The sequence below is a fragment of the Leucoraja erinacea genome, chromosome 15, assembly GCF_028641065.1.
Source record: "Leucoraja erinacea ecotype New England chromosome 15, Leri_hhj_1, whole genome shotgun sequence".
NCBI lineage: Eukaryota > Metazoa > Chordata > Chondrichthyes > Rajiformes > Rajidae > Leucoraja > Leucoraja erinaceus.
This window is the reverse complement of record NC_073391.1, coordinates 36999141-37022181: the sequence shown is the minus strand read 5'-3', so window position 1 is coordinate 37022181 and position 23041 is coordinate 36999141. Positions and strand designations below refer to the sequence as shown.

The 23041-nt window shown below is 43.4% G+C and overlaps 1 protein-coding gene across 2 annotated transcripts in view; it reads right to left on the bottom strand.

The window, feature by feature from the left end:
• LOC129704214 (catenin alpha-3-like) overlaps positions 1–23041 on the bottom strand; it is a 959161-nt gene that overhangs the window by 7046 nt on the left and 929074 nt on the right. For both annotated transcript variants that reach the window (XM_055647177.1, XM_055647178.1), the window contains one exon: positions 10402–10536. In XM_055647177.1, the coding sequence (XP_055503152.1) occupies positions 10402–10536 (135 nt within the window). The remainder of the gene's footprint in view (positions 1–10401; positions 10537–23041) is intronic.

The following is a 23041-nucleotide window of genomic DNA, read 5'->3' as shown; positions in this document are numbered from 1 at the left end:
ATCCCATCATATACGTGTGTGCGTGTGTGTGTGCATGCGGTGTGTGTGTGTGTGTGTGTGTGTGCATGCGGTGTGTGTGTGTGTGTGCATGCGGTGTGTGTGTGTGTGTGTGTGTGTGTGTGTGTGTGCATTGAATGTGTGTGTGCCTGTGTCTGTGCATTTTGTGTGTGTGGGCATGTGTGCATGGATTTTGTGTGTGTGTGCCTGCGTTCGTTTTGAGTGTGTGTGTGGGTGCGCATTGTGTGTATGTCTGTCCGTGCGTGTGCGTGATTCTTGCATTTCATGTGTGTGTGTGTGTGTGTGTGTAAGACTAGCCTCGCCTGCTGAAAATCTTTCACAGCTGCTAGGCCTCACTCCAAGCTTAGCCAGCTGTCGAAGGTAATGAAACACTTGTACATTTCTGATACTCAGAATCAATGTAAAATTATTTAAAATGAATCATGCTATTAAAAGTTTAGAAAAATGCATTGTAATTTATAAGAAACTTCAAACATTCAAACTTGCAAAACGTTGGAGCTGCTTCCTCCTTGCTGGGGGATTGGTTTAATTTTGCTCTCTACCTTTGGCATTATTAGAGGCTTATTAGATGGTGTGGTTTAAAATGCTACCTGCAAATTCAGGATGTTAACATTTGCATACTCACCTATGGAATTCCTGACCAGGTTCCAACAAAGTCAGGCCCTGTGGTTATTCCTCCTCATCCCCATAAATGTTGTTTGTACCCTGTCATTCACATTACTGACATTGTCATCATTCCCCAACGGCCATCTTACTGGGCCAGACTAGACTGGGCAATGTTCATTCAGATCTTACGGCAGACAAGGAGCCCATTTGCTCCATTGATGGACTTTTTCTTGGAGGAGCCCTTCTGTACTACAGCTGACAGGTCCTTGGGATTCTCCCGTTTGAGCAAAGGTTTCTTTTCCAGGACCTTCATTCTCCACATGACGACAGAGTGATCTGCCCCCGGCTCAAATAAGCCAGCTCAAAGAGCATTCACATTGGTCTCATACCCCCCGTTCATTTCTATTAGAAACATAGAAAATAGATGCAGGAGTAGGCCACTCAGCCCTTTGAGCCAGCACTGCCATTCAATATGATCATAGCTGATCATCCAAAATCCAGTTCCTGCTTTCTCCCCACATCCCTTGATCCCATTAGCCCTAAGAGCTATATATAACTCCCTCTTGAATACATCCAGTGAATTAGCCTCCACTGCCTTCTGAGGCAGATAATTCTACAGATTCACAACTCTCTGGGTGAAAAAGTTTTTCCTCATCTCAGACCTATATGTCCTTCTCCTTATTCTTAAACTGGTCTCCCCCAACATCAGGAACATTTTTTCCTGCATCTAACATGTCCAATCCCTTACGAATTTTATAAGTTTCTATAAGTTCCCCTCTCATCATTTCTAAATTCTAATGAATACAAGCCCAGTTAATCCATTCAAACGGACGTCTTTGGAGTGTGGGAGGAAACCAAAGATCTTGGAAAAAACCCACGCGGTCATGGGGAGAACGTACAAACTCCGTACAGACAGTTCATATATCAGTCCCAAAGTTCCTGCTTGTTATTCTGCACCGCACCCCCCCCCCCCCCCCCCCCCCCCCACCCCGCGGTCTCTTTGCAGCCCCCCTTTGCCAGGGGGAATTATGTCAGCCACTTCATCGGTCTGCACATTCTTGGCATGTGAGAGGGGACCAACGTGGCCACAGGGTGAGAGTACGAAGTCCACATGACAAGAATGCTCAGGTTTGATCCTTGGTCCCTGGAATTGTGAGGCAGCGACACCAACTGCAGCATTATGATCTCCCGGAATAGACCCTGACCTTTGTTTGTTGCTGGGGTGGGTTTAGGGTGGTCAATTCTGACTGCAAAAATGACAGCAGTTTAATGAGCCATATGTATTATTGCATTTATCAAGATGGTGCAGTGGTAGAGTTGCTACCTTGCAGCGCCAGGTGCTGCCTGTACGGAGTTTGTACGTTCTCCCTGTGACCTGCGTGGGTTTTCTCCAGGAGCTTCGGTTTCCTCCCACATTCCAAAGACCTACAGGTATGTAGGCCAATTAGCTTTGGTAAAATTGTAAATTGCCCCTAGCGGGTGTAGGACAAGGTTTGTGCGCGGGGATCGCTGGTCGGCATGGACTCAGTGGGCCCAAGTACCTGTTTCCATGATGTTTCTCTAAACTAAATCAGATGCAGCATCAGACCACGCTGACAATTCTGCAGTAACAAATAATGGACAGAAAAATTGCAAAACAAGCCTGCAACTTGGCTGCATCACATATTTATATGTTCCTAACCCTTATCAATTAGTAGCTGGTATTAAAATTCTACATTAAGATTTGATAGTTTTCTACAAAATACAATGTATCTGTGGAGAGATTGTGACTTTAGGGAGAAATATGTGAGTGATTATGCAGTGCAGGAATTGGAACTAATTCCATTATTATATGCTAATTGGTTATCCGAAAGGCTATAGTAACATTTTATTGTAAACCAAACCCCTAAAGAATTAATGAACAGTGTTCCAGGCAAACTTTATTATCACCCAGATAACATTAGAATGTGGACATAGTAACCAGAAGGACAAATGTTTGCCCTTTAGTGAAACCGGATGAGTCGTAGGAATATTTTAAACATTAGCAGCCTCATTAAGGCACCGTGTTTGATAATTAAGAACAAAAAATAAATGTCATAAATTACAGGTCCAAAGATTACTTAATGAATTGGATCACCAAAGTATGATCAAGCCGTCACTGCACTGATAATATAATTCATTCAGCTCCCCTACATATGTGCTCAAGGCAGAATAATTAAAGATGTGATCAGCATCTGAGATTTTTCTCGGGGATTTCCTTACTTCCCTGAGCCTGGTGTAAAACCAGAGGACAGGACCTGACTGGGCATTGCTAGGATTTCTCTGGGCTTTCTGCTGGGGCAGACAGGAGGACTCAGTGGGAAATCGCTACATGATAGTGTTTTTTAGTTTTACTTTTATAGTTTTAGAGATACAGCGCGGAAACAGGCTCTTTGGCCCATCGAGCCCGCGCCGACCAGCGATACTCGCACATTAACACTATCCTACACATACTAGGAACAATCTACGCACATACATGATGCAAATTAACCTACAAACCTGTACGTATTTGGAGTGTGGGAGGAAACCGAAGATCTCGGAGAAAACCCCCGCGGTCACGGGGAGAACGTACAAACTCCGGACAGACAGCACCCATGGTCGGGTTCGAACCCGCGTCTGGTACTGAAAGTGCTGTAAAGCAGCAACTCTACCGCTGCGCCACCGTGCTCCACGCCCTAGGAGATCACAAAATCCATTCATTCGTACGGTCATAAAGAAACTGGATTACAAGCAGTTGAAACCTGGTCACCATCTCCATGTCTTACTGTCCAGTGAAATTCACTAATCTGGGAACTGGGTTTAAACGAATCAAAGCATGAATGACAATAGGTTACACAAAAAAGCTGGAGAAACTCAGCGGGTGCAGCAGCAGGATGCTGCTGCACCCGCTGAGTTTCTTGGATGCTGCTGCACCCGCTGAGTTTCATGGATGCTGCTGCAACCGCTGAGTTTCTCCAGCTTTTTTGTGTAACCTTCGATTCTCCAGCATCTGCAGTTCCCTCTTAAACAATGAATGACAATAGGTTTACCCTGGCCTGAATTCTGTAAACATGACAGTCCCTTCACTAAAATCACTGGAAACGGCCTCTGAAAGTAGATTATATCATATCTCAGAAGCACTTCACAAAATGTGGAACATAGAATCGAATAGTACAGCACAGGAACTGGCCCTTCGGCCCACAATGGCTATGCCGAATACAAAACAAATGAACGAGCTTCATTGTAAAAAATTCTACAACTTGCCATGATGGGATTTGTATTCTTAATACGTCTGATGATAAACTAATAACACAACTGTGATATTGCCACCCGTTGATAATTACTAAACCCCTTGCAGTCAGTGTTGATTGCAAAGTTGTTACGAATACAACTGTGGGTTTGAAACCTTTCCCATGAATATCTTTACTCTGCATAAAAGGAGTTAATGTGTGTTTTCATTGTGCATGTTATTAGTTGAAATTTGATTCTACAACAGTTCCACCTCATTCCTTTCACCAACTCAGCAGGTCTCAATCAACGGCTGCCCTTTAGACATCTCATGACAACCTGCAGATTGCTTCTAGATCCCATTCAATGTCTAGAATTAATGTTCTTGCTCTATTTCATACACGATTTGGCCTCTGGCAAATTTCTTCGAATGAAATGCAGGAAATGGTGGAGGAACATTGCGAGAAACTTTGGAACATTTTACACCTCGTGGTATTGGTGTGTTCCAAATCCAGATCTTGAGACCAAAGCCATTCCAGACTCCTGGGCAAATCCTGAAATTTATGCTTCTGAAGGGCATGTTCACATTGTAAAATTGTGGTATTAATGGTACATTAGTTCTGAGCACAGAGAGCCGTGATATATTTTGCAAATGCATGATATGATTGTAGAGAAGTACTGATCTGGTTTTGTGATTTATTTCCATCTCACCATCTGTGGCATGAAACACTGCTTTATGTGATACAATTTCTACACTTATATTGCTGCATCCACGAGCTAATATCAGCAAGGGGAAAGTTATGGCGTAAAATGTTTAATTCAGTTTAATTTAGAGATACAGTGTGGAAACAGGCCATTTGGCCAACCAAGTCCACGCCGACCAGCGATCTCCGCACATTCACACTACCCTACACACACTAGGGCCAATTTTTAAAAATTGATACCAAGCCAATTAAACTACAAACCTGCGCGTCTTTGGAGTGTGGGAAGAAACTGAAGATCCCAGTGAAAACCCATGCAGGTCACGGGGAGAACGTACAAAGTCTGAACAGACAGCACCTGTAGTCAGGATCGAACCCGGGTCTCTGGTGCTGTGAGGCAGTAGCTCTACCGCTGTGCCACTGTGCCATCCAATTGTTCGATGTACCCGACATAGAGGCAGGCAGAGCTGGGGCCCATGCGCGTGCCCATAGCTACGCCTTGTATTTGGAGGAAATGGGAGGAGTCCTATTTCCTGAACCTACAAACCTGTACGTCTTTGGAGTACGGACGGAAACCTGAGCACCCGGAGGTAACCCACGCAGGTCACGGGGAGAATAAACAATACGGGAAAACTATAGTGTGAGAGCCAACCATGATTAAGACAATGCCAAGTAAAAGATTCAGAAGCACTAGTGTGTCAATGGCTCAAATTGGAATATTTAAATACTTGGTTCATCAATACACGAAGTGTTAAGAAATCTGCGTTTTAAATTCAATTCAATTTTGAACATTGTAGGAGCCGTTACGATATTATTGTTAGGTAAAGTGAATTCATGGAATACAGTGTTTTGACTGTTTGGGCCCCGATGTGTACAGAGACATCCACAGAGATGTATTCCCTGGAGACTGGTGTACATAACAAGCGCTGTGCTTAGCACTTCAATCCCATGGGACAATGTGCAACAAACTGGATATTTGTGAAAAACGTTAACAAATCGCAGGGGTGGTTTCTCCACTTTTCATCATGCATTAAAATGTATCTGCATGGCTCCTCTCAGAATCTGCCTGCTGAGATCAGAGTTGCTGCACTGCTGCTGCTACAATGCAAGGGCAGCAGAGCAGAGCCTTGCAAAGTGTCTCTCCAGAGCAGCTGCAGAAATGGTGGGGAGAATTGTGGGCAAAGGGGACACTTGGCCTTTTAGTTTAGTTTAGAGATACAGCGCGGAAACAGGCCCTTCGGCCCACCGAGTCCGCACCGACCAACGATCCCTGCACATTAACACTATCCTACACACACTAGGGACAGTTGACACTTATACCAAGCCAAATAACGTACAAACCTGCACATCTTGCAGTGTGGGAGGAAACCAAAGATCTCGGAGAAAACCCATGGGGAGAACGTACAAATTCTGTGATGACAGCACCCGTAGTCAAAGTCGAACCCGGGTCTCTGGTGCTGTATCGCTGTAGCTCTACCAATAAACCACCGTGCCTCCCTTCATGATGTCTGACCATCATCCCGCCCTGCACACAACGTGTCTTGTGCTGTAAGTGCCCCAAACTATTCAGAGAGGCAGAAAGCATAATTTCGAGCATATATTGCATGGATGATTTATGAGAGAAGGCTACAGGCTTGGTCCAAACAGGAAACATTTGAACTCCAAAAAACCACAAGACATGGGAGCAGAATTAGACCATTCAACCCATCAAGTCTACTCCACCATTCAATATAGCTGATCTATATTTCCCTCTCAACCCCTTTCTCCTGCCTTCTCTCCGTAACCTTGGACGCCCTTCTTAATCAAGAACCTATCAATCTCCGCCTTAAAAGTACACAATGTCTTGGCCTCCACAGCCGTCTGTGGCAATGATTTCCACAGATTCACCAACTCGACCTAAGTTTTAGCTATTAGGTGAGGTAAATTTGGTATCACTTTAATTGGGATTGGGGCATAGATCACAAATATAAGCAAGTAAAATATAAACTTAGAGCAGAGCTCTTTGAGAATGGTGGGAAACATCAGTGGAGATACAAGGAACTACAGAAGCTGGAATCATGAGCAACCATGAGTGCTGGAGGAACTCTACAGATCGGGCAGCATCTGTGGAGGGAATGGAAAGGCAACATTTTGGGTCATGAAGTGTCCTGATCTGAAAAGTCACCTCCACAGATGCTGCCCGGCTCACTGAGTTCCTTCAGCACTTTTGTTTCGTATAAGGTTAAGAATAGCATGGCTGGAATCCTAAACTTTGTAGGCTCTTTGTCGTCACAGTTAGCAGGGTGACGTTGACCACAAGAGGCAATTTGGACATTTCACACTTGCTCTCTGTCACCATTCACCTTCCCAACAGCTGGAGTGGATCAGCTGCAAACTGCTGCAGGCCTTAAAGCTCCCATGGGTGCTCTGATTCTCACTGCAGTGACGCCCGTGCAGCACCCATCTTCAATGCTTTGTGGAGAAATACAAACCACAGCATGCAAATGTATACATCAGTCAATACCTGCATGCAAAGGTAGTTCCATGCTAGTGTGATCATTGCATTCCTAACAAATCTCGCATGATGTAAAATCACATTATAAAAACAATTGCTAGTATTGTCAATGGCAGAAAGGGGGTTAGTGGCTAGAGTTTCAGACACACAATAACAAACTTATTTTTCCCATAGGATTTTCAAAAATGTAGTTTTTTTTTAAATAGCTGTAGATTTATTTTTTTGCTGTCAGCTAATAAATCTAAAGCCTGTACGTTACATTGCTTAATAGAGTATTGTTGCACTAGTGTCAATAGAAGTGAATGCTTGTCAATTCCAATGGCCGTCTGTGGTGAAAACTGACAGACTGTGTTCTTAAAGAGAAAATGGAGTTTGATTAATCTGGCCAGGTTTCATGAAGGCAGTTTTTTCCCCCTAAACATTATTTTTCTAAGATATCTTTCTTCCCGCGTGTCAATTTGTAAAGTCACTTTTAACTGGTGCTCTAATTCCCGATTTAAATCACATTATAATCAATTTGGCTCGTATGATACAAACTGTGTTCCTGAAATCCTCGGTCATGTTGTATCTAATTTGTGCTTGGGATACATACATTATAGCATTGAAATGGATAATATTCTGATCTGCCAACTCCTCTGGTGGATTCAATCCATGTCCACCACTAAAACATCTTTTTACAAGTGTTAAAATGCACACCACAACTCTCCCCACACTTCTTCATATTGTTCTAAAGTTCATTAAATCCACCTCATTAGTGCCATGCTCCTGCTATTTGACTGTACAATACAATACAATACAATCAGTTTTATTCGTCATATTGCACATAAAGTGCAAGTGAAATGAATTTGTCAGCAGCGGTACAATGAGAAAGGACACACAATACACGATAACAATTTAACACAAACATCCACCACAGCATTCATCACTGTGGTGGAAGGCACAAAAATTGGCCAATCATCCTCCTTTTTCCCCCTTGGTCAGAACCTCAACTCTCCGCAGCCGTTGCTGCGGGCATCCAGATGGTAAAAGGACAAAGTAAAAGTCAAGGTAAGTCCAGAATCGGCTCCTCCCCACCGGAGACCGTGGCTTCAGGCTGGTGTAGGCCGCAGGCCGGCGGTCGTAGATTTAAATTTAGCGCTGCAGCCAGAAGCACCACGGACTGCAGGGCCGGCGATCAGGAGCTCCTGTCCAGGGATCCTTGGCAAGGGACCCCGCTACTGATGGTAAGTTGCCACGGCGCCCGCGGAAGAAGTTGGCTGCAGGCCGGCATTCAGAGCTTCTTCTTCCCCCCTGGTCCCCAACGTGAGATGCCGCGCCAGCTGGAGCTGTGCAGACCGCGGCTTCAGGCTGCTGGCTGCTGCGGGCCAGCAAAACGGAGCGCTCCCCTACGACTAGCCCCAGCGAGGGCTCACCCGCTCCACGCCGAGAGTCCACGCAGCGCCCGCCGCTGAAGCCCCGGGCGTGTCTCCGGGAAAGGCCGCGCCGATCCTTGCTGTTAGGCCACGGGGGAGGCGACATGGAAAAGGTCGCCTCTCCGTGGAGGAGGCGACCGAAGCGGTTTCCCCCTTACCCCCCCACACTACCCCCCACACAAGACACATAGAGAGACATTAAAAGCACACATTGAAACATACTAAAAAAACAGTAGAAAAAAAACGGACACGTTGCTGACAGGGCGCCGGCTTGCAGCGCCCCCACCGACCGACACCTGTGGCCTCTAACGTACTCTTTTTATAACTGTATATATCAGTTCCATTTATGGCTCCAATCTGGCTACACCAGATCATGACAATTTGCTAGACACAAAAAAAATATCTTCTCAACTTGACCGTGGTTCATTTACCAATGAACTTAAATCTTAGGATTCATTGGTGTCAGGACAATAACTGGGCCCTCAATGTCAGCACGATGAAAGGGTTGGTTGTTGACCCATGGAAGAGAGGGGGTGAATCAACTCTGTTCTCATCAACAGAGCTGCTGCAAAGATAGTCGGCAGCTTCAAAGTTCTAGGCATCCATATCACTGGCAAACTAACCTGGTTCTTTCACACTAATACATTGATTAAGAAATCGCATCAATGTATTTGCTTTCTCAGACATCGGTCGACAAGGGTTCTCTACCAACTTCTGAAGATATGCTACAGAAAGTATCCTAACAGGGTGAATCTCAATCTGGTGTGGCAACTGCTGCGCTCTGGATTACTTAAAGCTACAGAGAATAGTCAACACAGCCTAGTCCATCACACATCACTTCCTTCCATCGAGTCCATCTTCACCGTGCATCACAGCAGCAAGGTTGGAAGTGTCGTCAAGAATGCCTGCACCCTCCCCGGCCATTCCCCTTTCTTTCTGCTACATTCTGAGAGAAAATGCAGGAGCTTGATAGCTCACATGTCCAAGCTTAAAAACAGCTTCTTCCTCAATGCAGTTAGATTCCTGAACCTATCATCTCTTCCTGCTGCTTTGTACAAGGCATTGTCTTTAATGTTGTATTATTTATTATTGAATACGCTTTCAGCTTCTTGTGAGTTAGGAATTTCATTGCGTCCTGGTACATATGACAATAAATTAACCCGAAAGTTAACAATAGACAAATTATGTCTTCAATGCTTTTCATTCACCGTGACTTTATTGGAAATATAAATTGGATGAAACTTAAAGATGTTTTTAATCTTTTCACCTGGTTTATAACTATACCAAAGCGATAGCTGTGACATTTGTTTTTATTGAGGCAACTAAATCCTCAACTGAATGTACAAAATACCTGAAGTAATCCATGCTAAAAATTGGTGTGTAAATGAAATTATTTTAAGGGAGGAATGGTCGGAGAGAGAGAAACAAAATGCTCGACCTCAATGCAAACTAGTCTTGTGATAAATGGGCAACCAGTCAAAGAATCTTCTAACATTAGTCAACGGGCGGCACTGTGGCCAGTGGTAGAATTGCTGCCTAACAGCGCCAGAGACCCGGGTTCGATCCCGACCACGGGTGCTGTCTGTACGGAGTTTGTACGTTCTCCATGTGACCGTGTGGGTTTTCTCCAAGATCTTCGGTTTCCTCCCACCCTCCAAACGTTTGTAAGTTAATTGGCTTGGTATAAGTGTAAATTGTCCCTTGCGTGTGTAGGATAGTGTTAATGTGCGGGGATCGCTGGTCAGTGCGGACTAGGTGGGCCGAGTGCTGTATCCATAAACTAAACTGAACTAAACAAAAACGGAATGGGTAATAAGATAATTGCATATTTATTAAACCACAGATATGAAAACATGAATATTCATATTGTTAGTATGGTTGTATAATAAATATTTTGTAAATTAATTGGTACTGCCAATTTCAGTCCATAATGAGATTTACTTACCGCAGAAACAATGAGCTCTTCACTCAGATTCTGGATTTCAGCTTTGACTTTGCTGCAAATCTTGAGCTGGTGAGAATAGAGCTTGATTTGCTCTAGGTACGCTAACAAGTCTTGTTTACAAGATGGATCTTGGCACTGAAAAAGCAATAAAATTAGGACTGTCATTACTTCAGTTAAAGAAACATAATACGCTTTCAAGTGCAAAATGGAGGTTATTTCCTTGGACAATACAATTGATGCTATTTGATATTGTAAAACTGCAAGGCATTTCACAGTATTAATCCAAGCTCTCAAAAAGGTTATGCTGAATGGTGCAGTGTCAACACTTATTTTCCACTTCACAAAGTTTTGCTGCACCTGTGTCAAAGACAGCTATAAACAAATGCCAATTGCTCAGTCGCAATACCTTCAATAAGTGAATAATTGTGCACATTACTTTAATGGGGGAACTTGCGACATGCCCAGACACTTGGCAAAGAATCAGAAATTGAAGCAGGCTAATTATCTGTTGATTAAAAACAGAAAGCTTTGTAAACACTCAGCAGTATCTGTGGAAAGAGATACAAGGGGCCTCCCTGTATTTTCTGTTTCTGCTTAATGGGCCTGTCCCACTTAGGCGATTTTTCAGGCGACTGCCTGTCAGAGTGGAACACACACACATCGCTTCCTTCACCAGCCCGTTATGCAGGCGGGGAACAGGGCAAGCGGGGGGGATAGCTGTATGAGCGAAATTCACACGGTGCAAAGCTAATGAGATACAGACACACACCACGATGAACAGGAAGGTTGGCGCTGTAATTAAGACGGCTAAAGGATAGTGTACGGTAAGTCTTTTAAAAGGGGGGGGGGTAGGGAGAAGGGGGGAGAAGGAGTGGAGACTTTTAAGAAGCCAAAGATACATCGCTGTGAAGCTCGGCGGACATTTAACATTACCGGTCGGTTATCCTTGGTTCCGAAAACTACTGCTTACGTTTTTTATTTTCCCAATGAGCGAATGAAATTCACCGGTCAGCACCTGCTACAACCTACGAAAACCTACGATAACCTTCGACCTCCTGGCAACCCACTAGGACCACCTGCCGACCTACCTACAACTCGAGAATTCTCGCTACTCTCCATCGCGGCTTCATTCTGGTGTCTGTTGAAAAATTTGCGCCGACCATAATGAGGCCCCGACTGGTTCCCAGAATGCGGGAACACCTCATGACCATGATGGCGACTACCCGGCAACCAACCGCGTACATGGGGCAGGCCCATTAGACTCCCGGCATCTACAGTTTTTTTTGTAATGATTTGTTGAAATGCTGGTGGAGTATGGAAAGTAATTGGGGAAGTGAGAGAAAAAGAGAAATATAGTATGAGCAAGACAGAAAGAGGAATAGGTGGGATGTAGAGAGATAGTGTAAATTGTCACCTAGGGGATGGGGGGGAGAGAGAGAGGGGGGGAGGGGGAGAGGGGGGGAGGAGGGGGGGGGAGAGGGGAGGGAGGGGGAGAGGGAGGGGGGGGGGGAAAGGGGAAAGGGGGGAGAGAGGGGGGATGTGGGGGAGAGTGGGGAGAGGGGGGGGTAGAGGGAGAGAGGGGAGGGGAGAGGGGAGGGGGGGGGGGCGGGAGAGGGGGGGGGGAGGGGGGGAAGTGATGGAGGGGGGGGGAGAGGGGGAGGTGGAGAGAGAGAGAGGGAGAGGCGGAGAGAGAGAGGAATAGGGGAGAGAGACCCTGATTTCAACTGGACTAATAGTGAGGGAGTATAGTGCTTCCTGGAGTATCTTTGACTTCTTAAAAGTTGTCTACACTGCTTCAGCCCAACTTGCCCACGCTGGCCAACATGACCCACCTGCAAGAATTTGGTCCATATCCCTCCAAATCCGTCTTATCCATGTACCTGTCTAACTGCTTCTTAAATATTGGGACAGTCCCTGCCTCAGCTACCTTCTCTGGCAGAGTCTCGAACCGAAACGTCGCCTATTTCCTTCGCTCCATAGATGCTGCCTCACCCGCTTAGTTTCTCCAGCATTTTTGTCTTACCTTCTCTGGCAGCTGGTTCCATACACCCACCACCCTTTGTTTGAAAAAGCTATCCCTCAGATTCCTTATGAAATCTTTTCCCCATTTTGCCCAAGTGCATTAGGCAACCTATGTTTGCAGCCAGACGCTGCAGGCTGCATCTTGGGGAGAGGAGGGAGGAAGGTTCAGATCCAGGATCCTCCAAACACGAGTAAAGACCTTTTTCCAACCCTCTGCAAATTTTGCACTAAGGTGCAAGCTGGATACTGAAAGATATTCCTTTGAAATGATCGTTGTTAAACAGTAATTCAGTGACACTGAAGATTTAATTTTGATGCACTGCTATGAATCAATGGTAAGTATATTCTCGAAGGCAACAAAAAACCCATCTGCCACTTTGGTCCATAAAGAATACAGAGAAACTCCAAACACGATCCACAGAGTCAGACGCCTTTTGCCGACTGAATCATCCCAAAGGCACCATGTCTGTTTACGAGGTGATTCATGTCAGCCAGAGCAAATTGGATTTATTCTAAATTTAGTCCTACAAATTCCAGCATAACTTTCTGTTGGGACATGATTTATTTTTCCAATAAATCATCAGAAAAACAAAAGGGAATTGATGAGTTCCAGAAGACAAAACACTACATTTCAAAAGAGCTCAAATAAACTTGTGCTTGTGGTCCAATTCAAATATTACTTAAGTTTGAAATCACATGGAACTAATCAATGTCACCCATTGATCTTACAAATAGTAATAAACTGCATTGGGGATGTATTTTAGGTTGCAAAAATACACCATGGGAAAATGAATTTAACGAATTTGCCAATACATTCTGGATTAATACCACTAGATTAATACCACTAGAAGCACATTGCTTTATTCCAAGTGAGAGAGCACCAGAATGGATGTATTGAAATGCCTCCTTCAATATGTGGCATCAGTACAAAGGATTATTATGGCCTCCTACAGTGGCACAATGTTAGATCATTCTCAAAGTTTACAAGGATGATTGCAGGAATGAGTGGGTTAGCATATGATGAGCGTTTGATAGCACTGGGCCTCTACTCGCTGGAGTTCATAAGGTTGAGGGGCGACCTCATAGAAACTTACAGAATAATGAAAGGCGTAGATATAGTGGATGTGGAAAGGATGTTTCCACTGGTGGGAGGGTCTAGGAACAGAGGTCACAGCCTCAAAATTAAAAGGCGCCCTTTTAGAAAGGAGACGAGGAGGAACTTCCTTTGTCAGAGGGTAGTTAATCTGTGGAACTCTTTGCTAATGAGGGCTGTGGAGGCAAAGTCAGTGGATATTGTTAAGGCAGAGATAGACAAGTTCTTGGTTAGAACGGGTGTCAATGGTGATGGGGATTAGGCAGCAGAGATCAGCCATGATTGAATGACTCGATGGGCCGAATGGCTTAGTTCTACTCCTATAACTTGTGAACTTATGAAATGTATTAAAAACATTTTTTTTACCACACATGTTCATTTTTCTTTGTGTTGAATACATTTCTGCTGATGTAATAGGATGATTTAGAAATTGAAACAACATTTAGTTTATAATATCTGATGAAATGCACAAGCTACTGAACACTGTTCAATGTTCTCATTTCGGATGGACTGCAGTAGCTGCAGATTTTTGGGTCTTAGACTTCCCTGAGGAACTCCTGTAACTGAAGTGATCGTCTCTCGCTCAGCATAACCGACTTCCTTTGTGCAATGTATAAATTTAATAGGGAGTAGGTTTGCCTTCCTGATCTCCACAATCTATAATTTTTACTACAATTCTTAGCGTTTTGTTCATATATGCTTTCACCTGGATTTTTTTAATTCAAATATTTTGTCCATGTTTAAATCTGCTGGTCATTGCGAGATACAGCACAGATACAAGCCATTTGGCCCACTAAATCCATGCCAACAATCAACCGCCCACTTACACTAATCTACTTTAACCTCATTCTTTTTCCTCCCCACATTCTCATCAATTCCTCGCCGATTCCACCACTCACTACATGCTAGAGGCAATTTACAATGGTCAATTAACCTACTAACCTGCCTGTCTTTGGGATATGGGAGGAAACACGAGCATTTGAAGGAAACCCACGTGGTCATGGGGAAAACATGTTAATTCCACGCAGATTGAACCTGAAGTCAGGATTTAATCAAGGTCTCTGCTGAAGCAAGGCAGTGGTGATATTTGGATTGGAGTAATCCTACATCAATTATTAATGAAGCAAGCTAATTATTGGTGATTTTTTGTTGTTCAATAGCATTGTTAACATTAATTTCCTTCACTTTGCAGATTGAGAGAAGGTTAAAGGGGGGTAATAAGTGAATTAGATTTTTTTTCATTTTGGGGCAAAGGGATTCCCAACATAATTATCCTGCTTCTCTTAATTACTGTCAAACACCCTCTCTGGCACTGAAAACTGAAAAGTCAATTTTCATTCCTTCAGATTTTAATTATGTTTGGAGATGCCTAGAAATAATTCATTAAACTAAATTTGTTGGTCTTTAATCTTTTGCATTAATCCAGTTTTAATATTCCTGTCTTTGGTTCATTTTCTGTGTCTCGTTTGACATTGAATTAGTTATTCTTGCTGTCTTCCTGATTCAGACTCTGTGCTGCTCATTAATAATTCTTTAATCTAATTGTTTAAAGTGGAAAATCATTGCTTTCCTTTAATCCCCCGCAATGGGTAATGAGCTGAAATGGTTTTCCAAATACAGCAGAAATCCCATGGAAAGAATTGGGTAGAGAGTCTGCAATAAACCATATACATCTAATCATTCTGAATATTTGGCTGCTGACTGCAAGTTTAAGATTATTGAGGCTTTTACTTCCGCTAGGATAATATTGTATACTTTGTTCTATGTTTTATAGAAGGTTTACTGACTCTGACTCACACTGAATGCAGCAAATGTCTCAAAGGAATACAATGTTAGGCAAATGACAGTGTTAGGGAGAAGCTCAATAAGCCAATTTGGTCGCATGGACAACTCGGGCTGAAAGGCTTGTTTACGTATCTTGATTCCCTAACTCTAGTTTAGCTTAGTTTAGAGAAACAGTGCAGAAACAGGCCCTTCGGCCCACCGAATCCGCACCGCCCAGCAATCCCCACACTCTTAGCGTTATCCTACACACACTAGGGACAATTTACACGTACACCAAGCCAATTAACCTCCAAACCTGTACGTCTTTGGAGTGTGGGAGGAAACCGAACATCTCGGAGAAAGTCCACACAGGTCATGGGGAGAACGTACAAACTCCATACAGGCAAGCACTGGAAATCGGGATCGAACCCGGGTCTCTGGAGCTGTAAGGCAGTAACTCTACCACTGAGCCACTGTGCTGTCCATGTTTTTTTTTTTTTAATTACTCATGATCAACAATATGTAAACAAACACCTGCAGCCACATACAAAAATAAATGCGCTCAGGGGAAGATGGGGAATGCACCTGATACACTTTAGGAGGGGTGTATTTGTAGTACCATCTGTGTGAAAAACGAATGTATGTCTCCTTCTCCCAGCTGAATAGGTCCAAAATTAATCTATAAAATTCATATTTTTTTCTACAGCAATTTAGTTCATAAACTCAGCAGTTTCTGCTTCTATTTATTATTCCAACATTGAGTAGTGGATGTATGCACGGGCAGTTATCTAAATTTCATAGCTCTGCTCAAGACCTAAAGTGACAGCTGTTTCTCCCTTTCAGCAGATGTACAAAGCAGGATGGAGTACAATTTATTACAAACTCTTCTTAAAATAAATACAGGGTTAGATAATATACTAGTTTTCTCGCTGTTTCAATTTTTTATGCTGCTAATGACAGAAAAATTTGCAAGCTTGCATTTTAAAACACATTTAGTTTTACATAAACTGAGAATCACAGATTGAGCGGCCTAGAAGAAGCCACATAACCCATCACAAAGCCATTTAATTAGTCCTCTAGTCATTTTTCCATAGCCTTACAATATTTCCCCTGTTGCATTTACATCCATTTGTTTTTGACAAATACTATTAAGCCCGACTTCCTCACATTTCCAAGCATGGCATTTCAGACAACTTTTGTCTTGTTTTCTTTTATGGACTGTCTTTGGAATTTGTTTTTGTTTTGCATTAGTATTGTGGTCATTACATTTTTATTTATTATACAAAGCTGGGTGGCAGTGTGAACTGTGAGGAGGATGCTATGAGGATGCTGGGTGACTTGGACAGGTTGGGTGAGTGGGCAGATGCAGTTTAATGTGGATAAATGTGAGGTTATCCACTTAGGTGGCAAAAACAAGAAGGCAGATTATTATCTGAAAGGTGTCAAGTTGGGAAAAGGGGAAGTACAACGAGACCTGGGGGTCCTTGTTCATCAGTCACTGAAAGTAAGCATGCAGGTACAGCAGGCAGTGAAGAAAGCTAATGACATGTTGGCCTTCATAACAAGAGGAGTTGAGTATAGGAGCAAAGAGGTCCTTCTGCAGTTGTACAGGGCCCTAGTGAGACCACACTGGAGTATTGTGTGCAGTTTTGGTCTCCAAATTTAAGGAAGGACATTCTTGCTATTGAGGTAGTGCAGCGTAGGTGCACAAGGTTAATTCCTTGGATGGTGGGACTGTCGTATGTTGATAGAATGGAGCGGCTGAACGTATACTCTGGAATTTAGAAGGATGAGAGGATATCTTATTGAAAAATATAAGATTATTAAGGAATTTGACACATGTTCAATCATGTGAGGCAGGAAACATGTTCCCAATGTTGGGGGAATCCAGAACCAAGGGCCACAGTTTAAGAATTAGGGGAAGGCCATTTAGAACGGAGATGAGGAAAAACGTTTTCACCCAGAGAGTTGTGAATCTGTGGAATTCTCTGCCTCAGAAAGCAGTGGAGGCCAATTCTCTGGATGCTTTCAAGAGAGAGTTAGATAGCAGAGTCAGGGGATATGGCGAGAAAGCAGGAAAGGGATACTGATTGTGGGTGATGAGTCATGATCATATTGAATGGCGCTGCTGGCTCGAAGGGCCAAATGGTCTACTCCTGCACCTATTGTCTATTGTCTATATTTTATTTATGTAGCTTGTGTTTGCAGGCATATTAATGCTGTTACGAATAAGAATGTCATTGTCCTGTTGTCAGTACATATGAAATGAAATTTTCTTGACTTGTCAATCGATAAGCTTAACAATGCACAATATTTATCTGCCCAACACTGGCTTCTCTGATATGTACTGACCGATTTCAAGACCTGTGTTCCTTGTCGCAGCTTTCAGGACTGGGTCTACAATATCCTTAGCAACTTGTCCAGCAATCTGCGATTTGCACATTGCAGAAGATTACAGCTATCCCCAGTTATCACTGGATTGCAATGGTGACGGTAGCAATGTAAGCTGACTCAGTTCTTTCAAGTACGGGATTGCTGCGGTCTATATGTTTCCACTTTTGGGACATCAGCTTCAGTGTTAAGGTTAGTATTTACTGCCTATTCATAATTTCCCTTGAAAAAATAGTGGTGAGCCGAATTCATAAACTGCTGCGTTTTGCCTGGTGACGGTATTCCCACAGTGTTGTTGGATAGGGAGCTCCACGATTCAGGCCATAAACAATGAAAGAGCAGCAATATATTTCTAACTCAAAACAGTATGTGACATGAAGGCGACCTACAGGTTGGTAGTGGTTCCCATGTGTCTACTGCACTCTTTCTTCCTGTTGGTGGCGATAGCGAGCTGGGGAGATGTTGTCAGAGGGTGCTGGGCAATGGTGCATTTTGAAGATGGTACACCCTGCAGCCACTGTGCATTGTGGGTGGAAGCAATATTTAGGGTGGTGGATGGGGGGGGCTCAAGGTTAAGGTCACTTTAACTTGGATGGTGTCAAGATTCATGACATTTATTGATACTGCACTTATCCAGAGAAGGGGAGGGGGAGGGGGGTAGGGTAAGGTGGGAACCGTCACCTCCTGGCGAGGATGTGACTATTCTCCGAGTCGCATCCTCGCCCCCATCCTCCTCGCGGCCTACCAAATGAATTGGTGCGGCCTTTCCTGCCGGGGACCGGACCAGAGCTCCAGCAGCGGCATTGCAGCGCTGGATACATCGCGGAGCGGGCAATGCCTCGCCTTGGATCGCCGTTTGAAGCTCCGGAGTGTTGGGCCTGCTGCAACAACATCGCGGGGCTGTGGTTTGAAGAGCTTCCAGCGCGGGCGGCGCTGACTTCAACATCGCGGAGCCCTGGGGCCCTTTGCTAAGGGCCGCCAGCGTGGGTCTCCACTCGGCACGGCCTGTGGACTTCGGGAGCCGCGGACTCCGGTAGGAAGTGGCCGATTCGGGGGTCCAAGCCGCTGAGGTTGTTCTCCCGTTCCGACGTCGAAGTTCCATCATCCTGGCGAGAGGGCCTGAGCATCGGGCCACCCGTAGCGGCGACAGCGGAGGGCTCGGGAGGCCCCGACCACGGGTGTACATCAAAGAGGAGGATGACTGAACTTTGGGCCCTCCCTCACAGGAGGAAACTTTGATTCCGCTGTGTAGGGGATGTTTATGTTAAAATACTATCGTGTTTTGTTCTTTTTTTATTTGTATGGCTGTATGGTGAACCCAAATTTCACTGTACCAATTGGTGCATGTGGCAATAAATGTCTCTTGAATCATGAAGAGGAGAATATTGCATTACACCTGACTTGAGCCTTTAAGGTACAGAAAGACTTTGTGTATCAGGAGATGAATCATTTGCTGCTGGATACCCAGTCACTGACCTGTTCTTGTAATCGCTGTATATCTCTGGCTAATTGGCTTAGGTTTCTGGTCCATGGTGATCCCCAATGGTGAAAGATGTTGGGAAAATCAGTGATGTTAATGCCCTTTGAATGTCCAGTACAAATGGTTAGATGTTTTCTTGTTGGAGATGGTCATCGCCTTAATGTTGTTTACATCTCGTTGCATGAATGCATTGACTACTTAATTTGTTGATGAATTGCGAGAGGAATTGATCACTAAGCAATCCTCAGCAAAAATCCCCACTTCTGATCTTATGATGGAAGAAAGTTCATAAATGAAGAAGCTGAAGATGATTAAGCCTAGTACACTGCCTTGAGGAACTCCTGAAATGGTGTCCTGAGACTGGGATGTTTTCCTTTCCGTGCCAATTCATTTCAGTTGACCAGGCCACCATAATGCCATACACAATGAAATAATGGTTACTGCCTTGATGTCAAGAGCATTCACTCTCATCTCACTTAGAGATTTCAACTCTTTGGGCCATGTTAGGATTGAGGAAGTGTTTGGGTTTGGAGCTATGGCAGTCAACAGGCTTGATGATCCAAACAGGTTCCTTCAGGTTTATTTTATAATATGAACGCACAGTCTTTTTTCCAGGGTTTGGGAGTAAGAAAGCATACGTTTAAGGTGGGAGGGAAACGATTTAATAGAAACCAGAGTGGCAACTTTTTCGTATAAATTGTGGTGAGTATATGGACCAAGGGCAGTGGAAGTAGTTTATGCAGATTGTAGCAGCATTTAAAAAGGCATTTGGACAGGTATATGGACCAGAAAGATTTTGAAGGATATGGGTCGAATGTGGACAAATAGGACTAGCTTCAATGGGCACTTGGTCAACATGGACAAGTTGAGCGTAAGAGTCTGTTTGTGTGCAATTCGATGACTCTATGATAGGTATGGGTCAGAAGACAGCTTTAAAAAGGAAATTAAGTATGAGGAATAAATGCTCACCTCCCTAGCAACACACGCATACGGTCATATTCTGTTTTTTATCTGCTTTTTGTACCAAAACTATTGATATTTTTCAACATGATACCACATTTGCCATATTCTTACCTATCCACTTAGCCTGCAAAAATCATTTGCATAAGCATTGTATCTCCGTCACCTTCACTTTCTCACCTGACTTTGTTTCATAAGCAAACTTGAATACGCTGCCCTCTGTCCTTTCACTTCCGTCATTAATATGGATTGTAAACAGTTAAGGCCCCAGCACTGATCCTTGCAACATCCCACTTGCAAACACCCGTCAACCTCAAAATTATGCATTTATTTCTTCCCTTTGTCTTACGTCCAGTAACCAGCCCTCTCCTTTGTTGTTAGGCCAGAATATGTTAGAAAAACTCAGGTTATTGAATATAGAACTGTAGAGCACATGAACAGGCCCTTCGGCCCACTGTATTTGTGCCAAACATGATACTGACCATCTCTTATTTGCCTGCACATAATCCATATCCCTCAATTCCCTGCATATCTATGTGCCTATCCAAAAGTTTCTTAAATGCCCACAATCGTATCTGCCTCAACCACCACCCTCTGCAGCATGTTCCAGGCACTCACCATCCTCTGTGTAAAAATATTTGCACTGCACATCTCCTTGAAACTTTGCCCTTCTCACCTTAAACCTGTACCCTCTGGTATTGTTTTTTTTCCATCCAGGGAAAATGGTTCTGACTATCTATCTATGCTTCTTATAATGTTGTATACTTCCATCAGGTCTCCCTGCAACCTCTGGCATTCCAGAGCAAACGATCAAGATCTATCCATATCACCTAATCCAGGCATCATCTGGGAAACATCTGGTTTGGATGGGAAGGGTTAAGTGAACCAAGGAGTTGCAGGGGAAGCGGTCCATTGTGGAATGCGGAAAGGGGTGGGGATGGGAAGATGTGAATGATGGTGGGATCACATTGAATCACATTCTATTTAAACATTAAACAGAAACATGGATACATGGATAGGAAAGGTTTGGAGGGATATGGGCTGACAGGTGGGACGAGTGTAGCTGGGACATGTTGGCCGGTGTGGGCAAGTTGGGAAGGAGGGCCTCTTTTCTACACTATCACTCTATGACTACATGAGATTGAAAATGTTAATTCTATTTAAGATGAAAATGTTAATACTATAAATTCTACCTAATATGCTGAGAATATCTAAAACATCTTTTGTTTCTCTCTGTTAATCTATTACTCCTAATACTTATTTTATGTTAATGTTTGAATAGAACAATCAATATCACTGCACTTGCTGAAATGCATTTAAAAATTCAAATATATTACATCTCGCTGGTTCAATTTATTTTTCCTTGGTAGTTACATCAGCAAAAAGCAAAATTATATATGTCAAGTATGATTTCCCCTTCATTCAACCATTCCATTGCGATTTTCTGTGCCCTGCCTATAGACCTGTAATAAGAGATTACAGTATTTAATGACAACTGTGACCAGGTTAACTAGTCAATACACAACCTCCATTATGTAAACAAAGATGTTTACATAATGGATATTCGCCTTTACAGAACTCACAAACCACCAGCCGCAATTTGAGATATAAGCTGCAGTTTGCTCTCTTGGAATTTGTGTAAAAATAAGTAAATACATCAACACAAAATGTACTTTTTTTTCCAACACGTGTATTTAAACACATGGAGGGCAGATGATGTGACCTTGCGTGATGGCAAATTGTGATACGGCTCATTTTCCCGCAACGCAACTGCACTCCCCCCTCTCCCTGCGGCAAGGGTTGCCTGGAGTGGGTTTATTTTATGTTCAACGGGTGCTATTCCAGAAACTGTTTTAGAAGATTACCATTAATGTACCCACGACCTCTTCAGTGGGATATTTTAGATCCAGAGAACGTATCTGTCAGAACCATTGCAGTTGTTAGTCTTTAGTCTAAACATTTGTTTGGCATTTTTTTTTCCTATTTACTACTATTATGTTCCTCATTAAACCCTTACATTTATTGTGCCTTCCACTGTGAAGGGAAAAACTAAATATTTGTTTAATGCCTTAAATTCTTTCTTTATTCTCTAGTATATTTTTCTAACCTTTGCTTCTTAATAGACCTACATTTATTCTTCTCCATCTTTCCATTTTACATAAATATAGGAACTCTTACAATCTTGCTGTTAATTGTCATGTTTTATCTTGAGCTTCTATCAATTTACACCCATCTTTTTTCTGGTATCTAGTCACTGGACATTTTTATTTTAATCTAAAATCCATTTTTATTTTAATCTTCCTGAGCCATGAATAGCCACGTCCGCTGGGGAGATTTACTACCCTTTGGGATGGTTATTTGTGGAGAATTATGTGATTTTTAAAAAAAAAATTGTCATTGTTTATCTGCTGGCAATTATAATTTCACACAGCAACTTAACCAAATGGCCTCTCAAATCCTAATTAATTGCCTTAATGAAGAACTGGTTTCAAACTCTAACACTATGCAACGGGGGTTATATAGAGAAAAAAAACGTGACATGGCGGCACAGCGGTAGAGTTGCTGCTTACAGCGTTTGCAGCGCCGGAGACCCGGGCTCAATCCCGACAACGGGTGCCATAGGGAGTTTGTACGTTCTCCCCGTGACCTGCGTGGGTTTTCTCCGAGATCTTCCGTTTCCTCCCACATTCTAATGGCAAGCAGGTTTGTAGGTTAATTGGCTTGGTGTATCTGTAAAATTGTCCCCAGTGTGTGAAGGATAATGTTAATGTGCGGGGATCGCTGGTCGGCACGGACACGGTGGGCCGAAGGGCCTGATTCCGTGCTATACCTTTAAAAACTAAAACGAAAACAGAAAGTACAGGAACAGCTGAGGCTATAGAATCATCGAGTCATAAACGGAAACAAACCTTTAGGCCCATCTTGTCCAT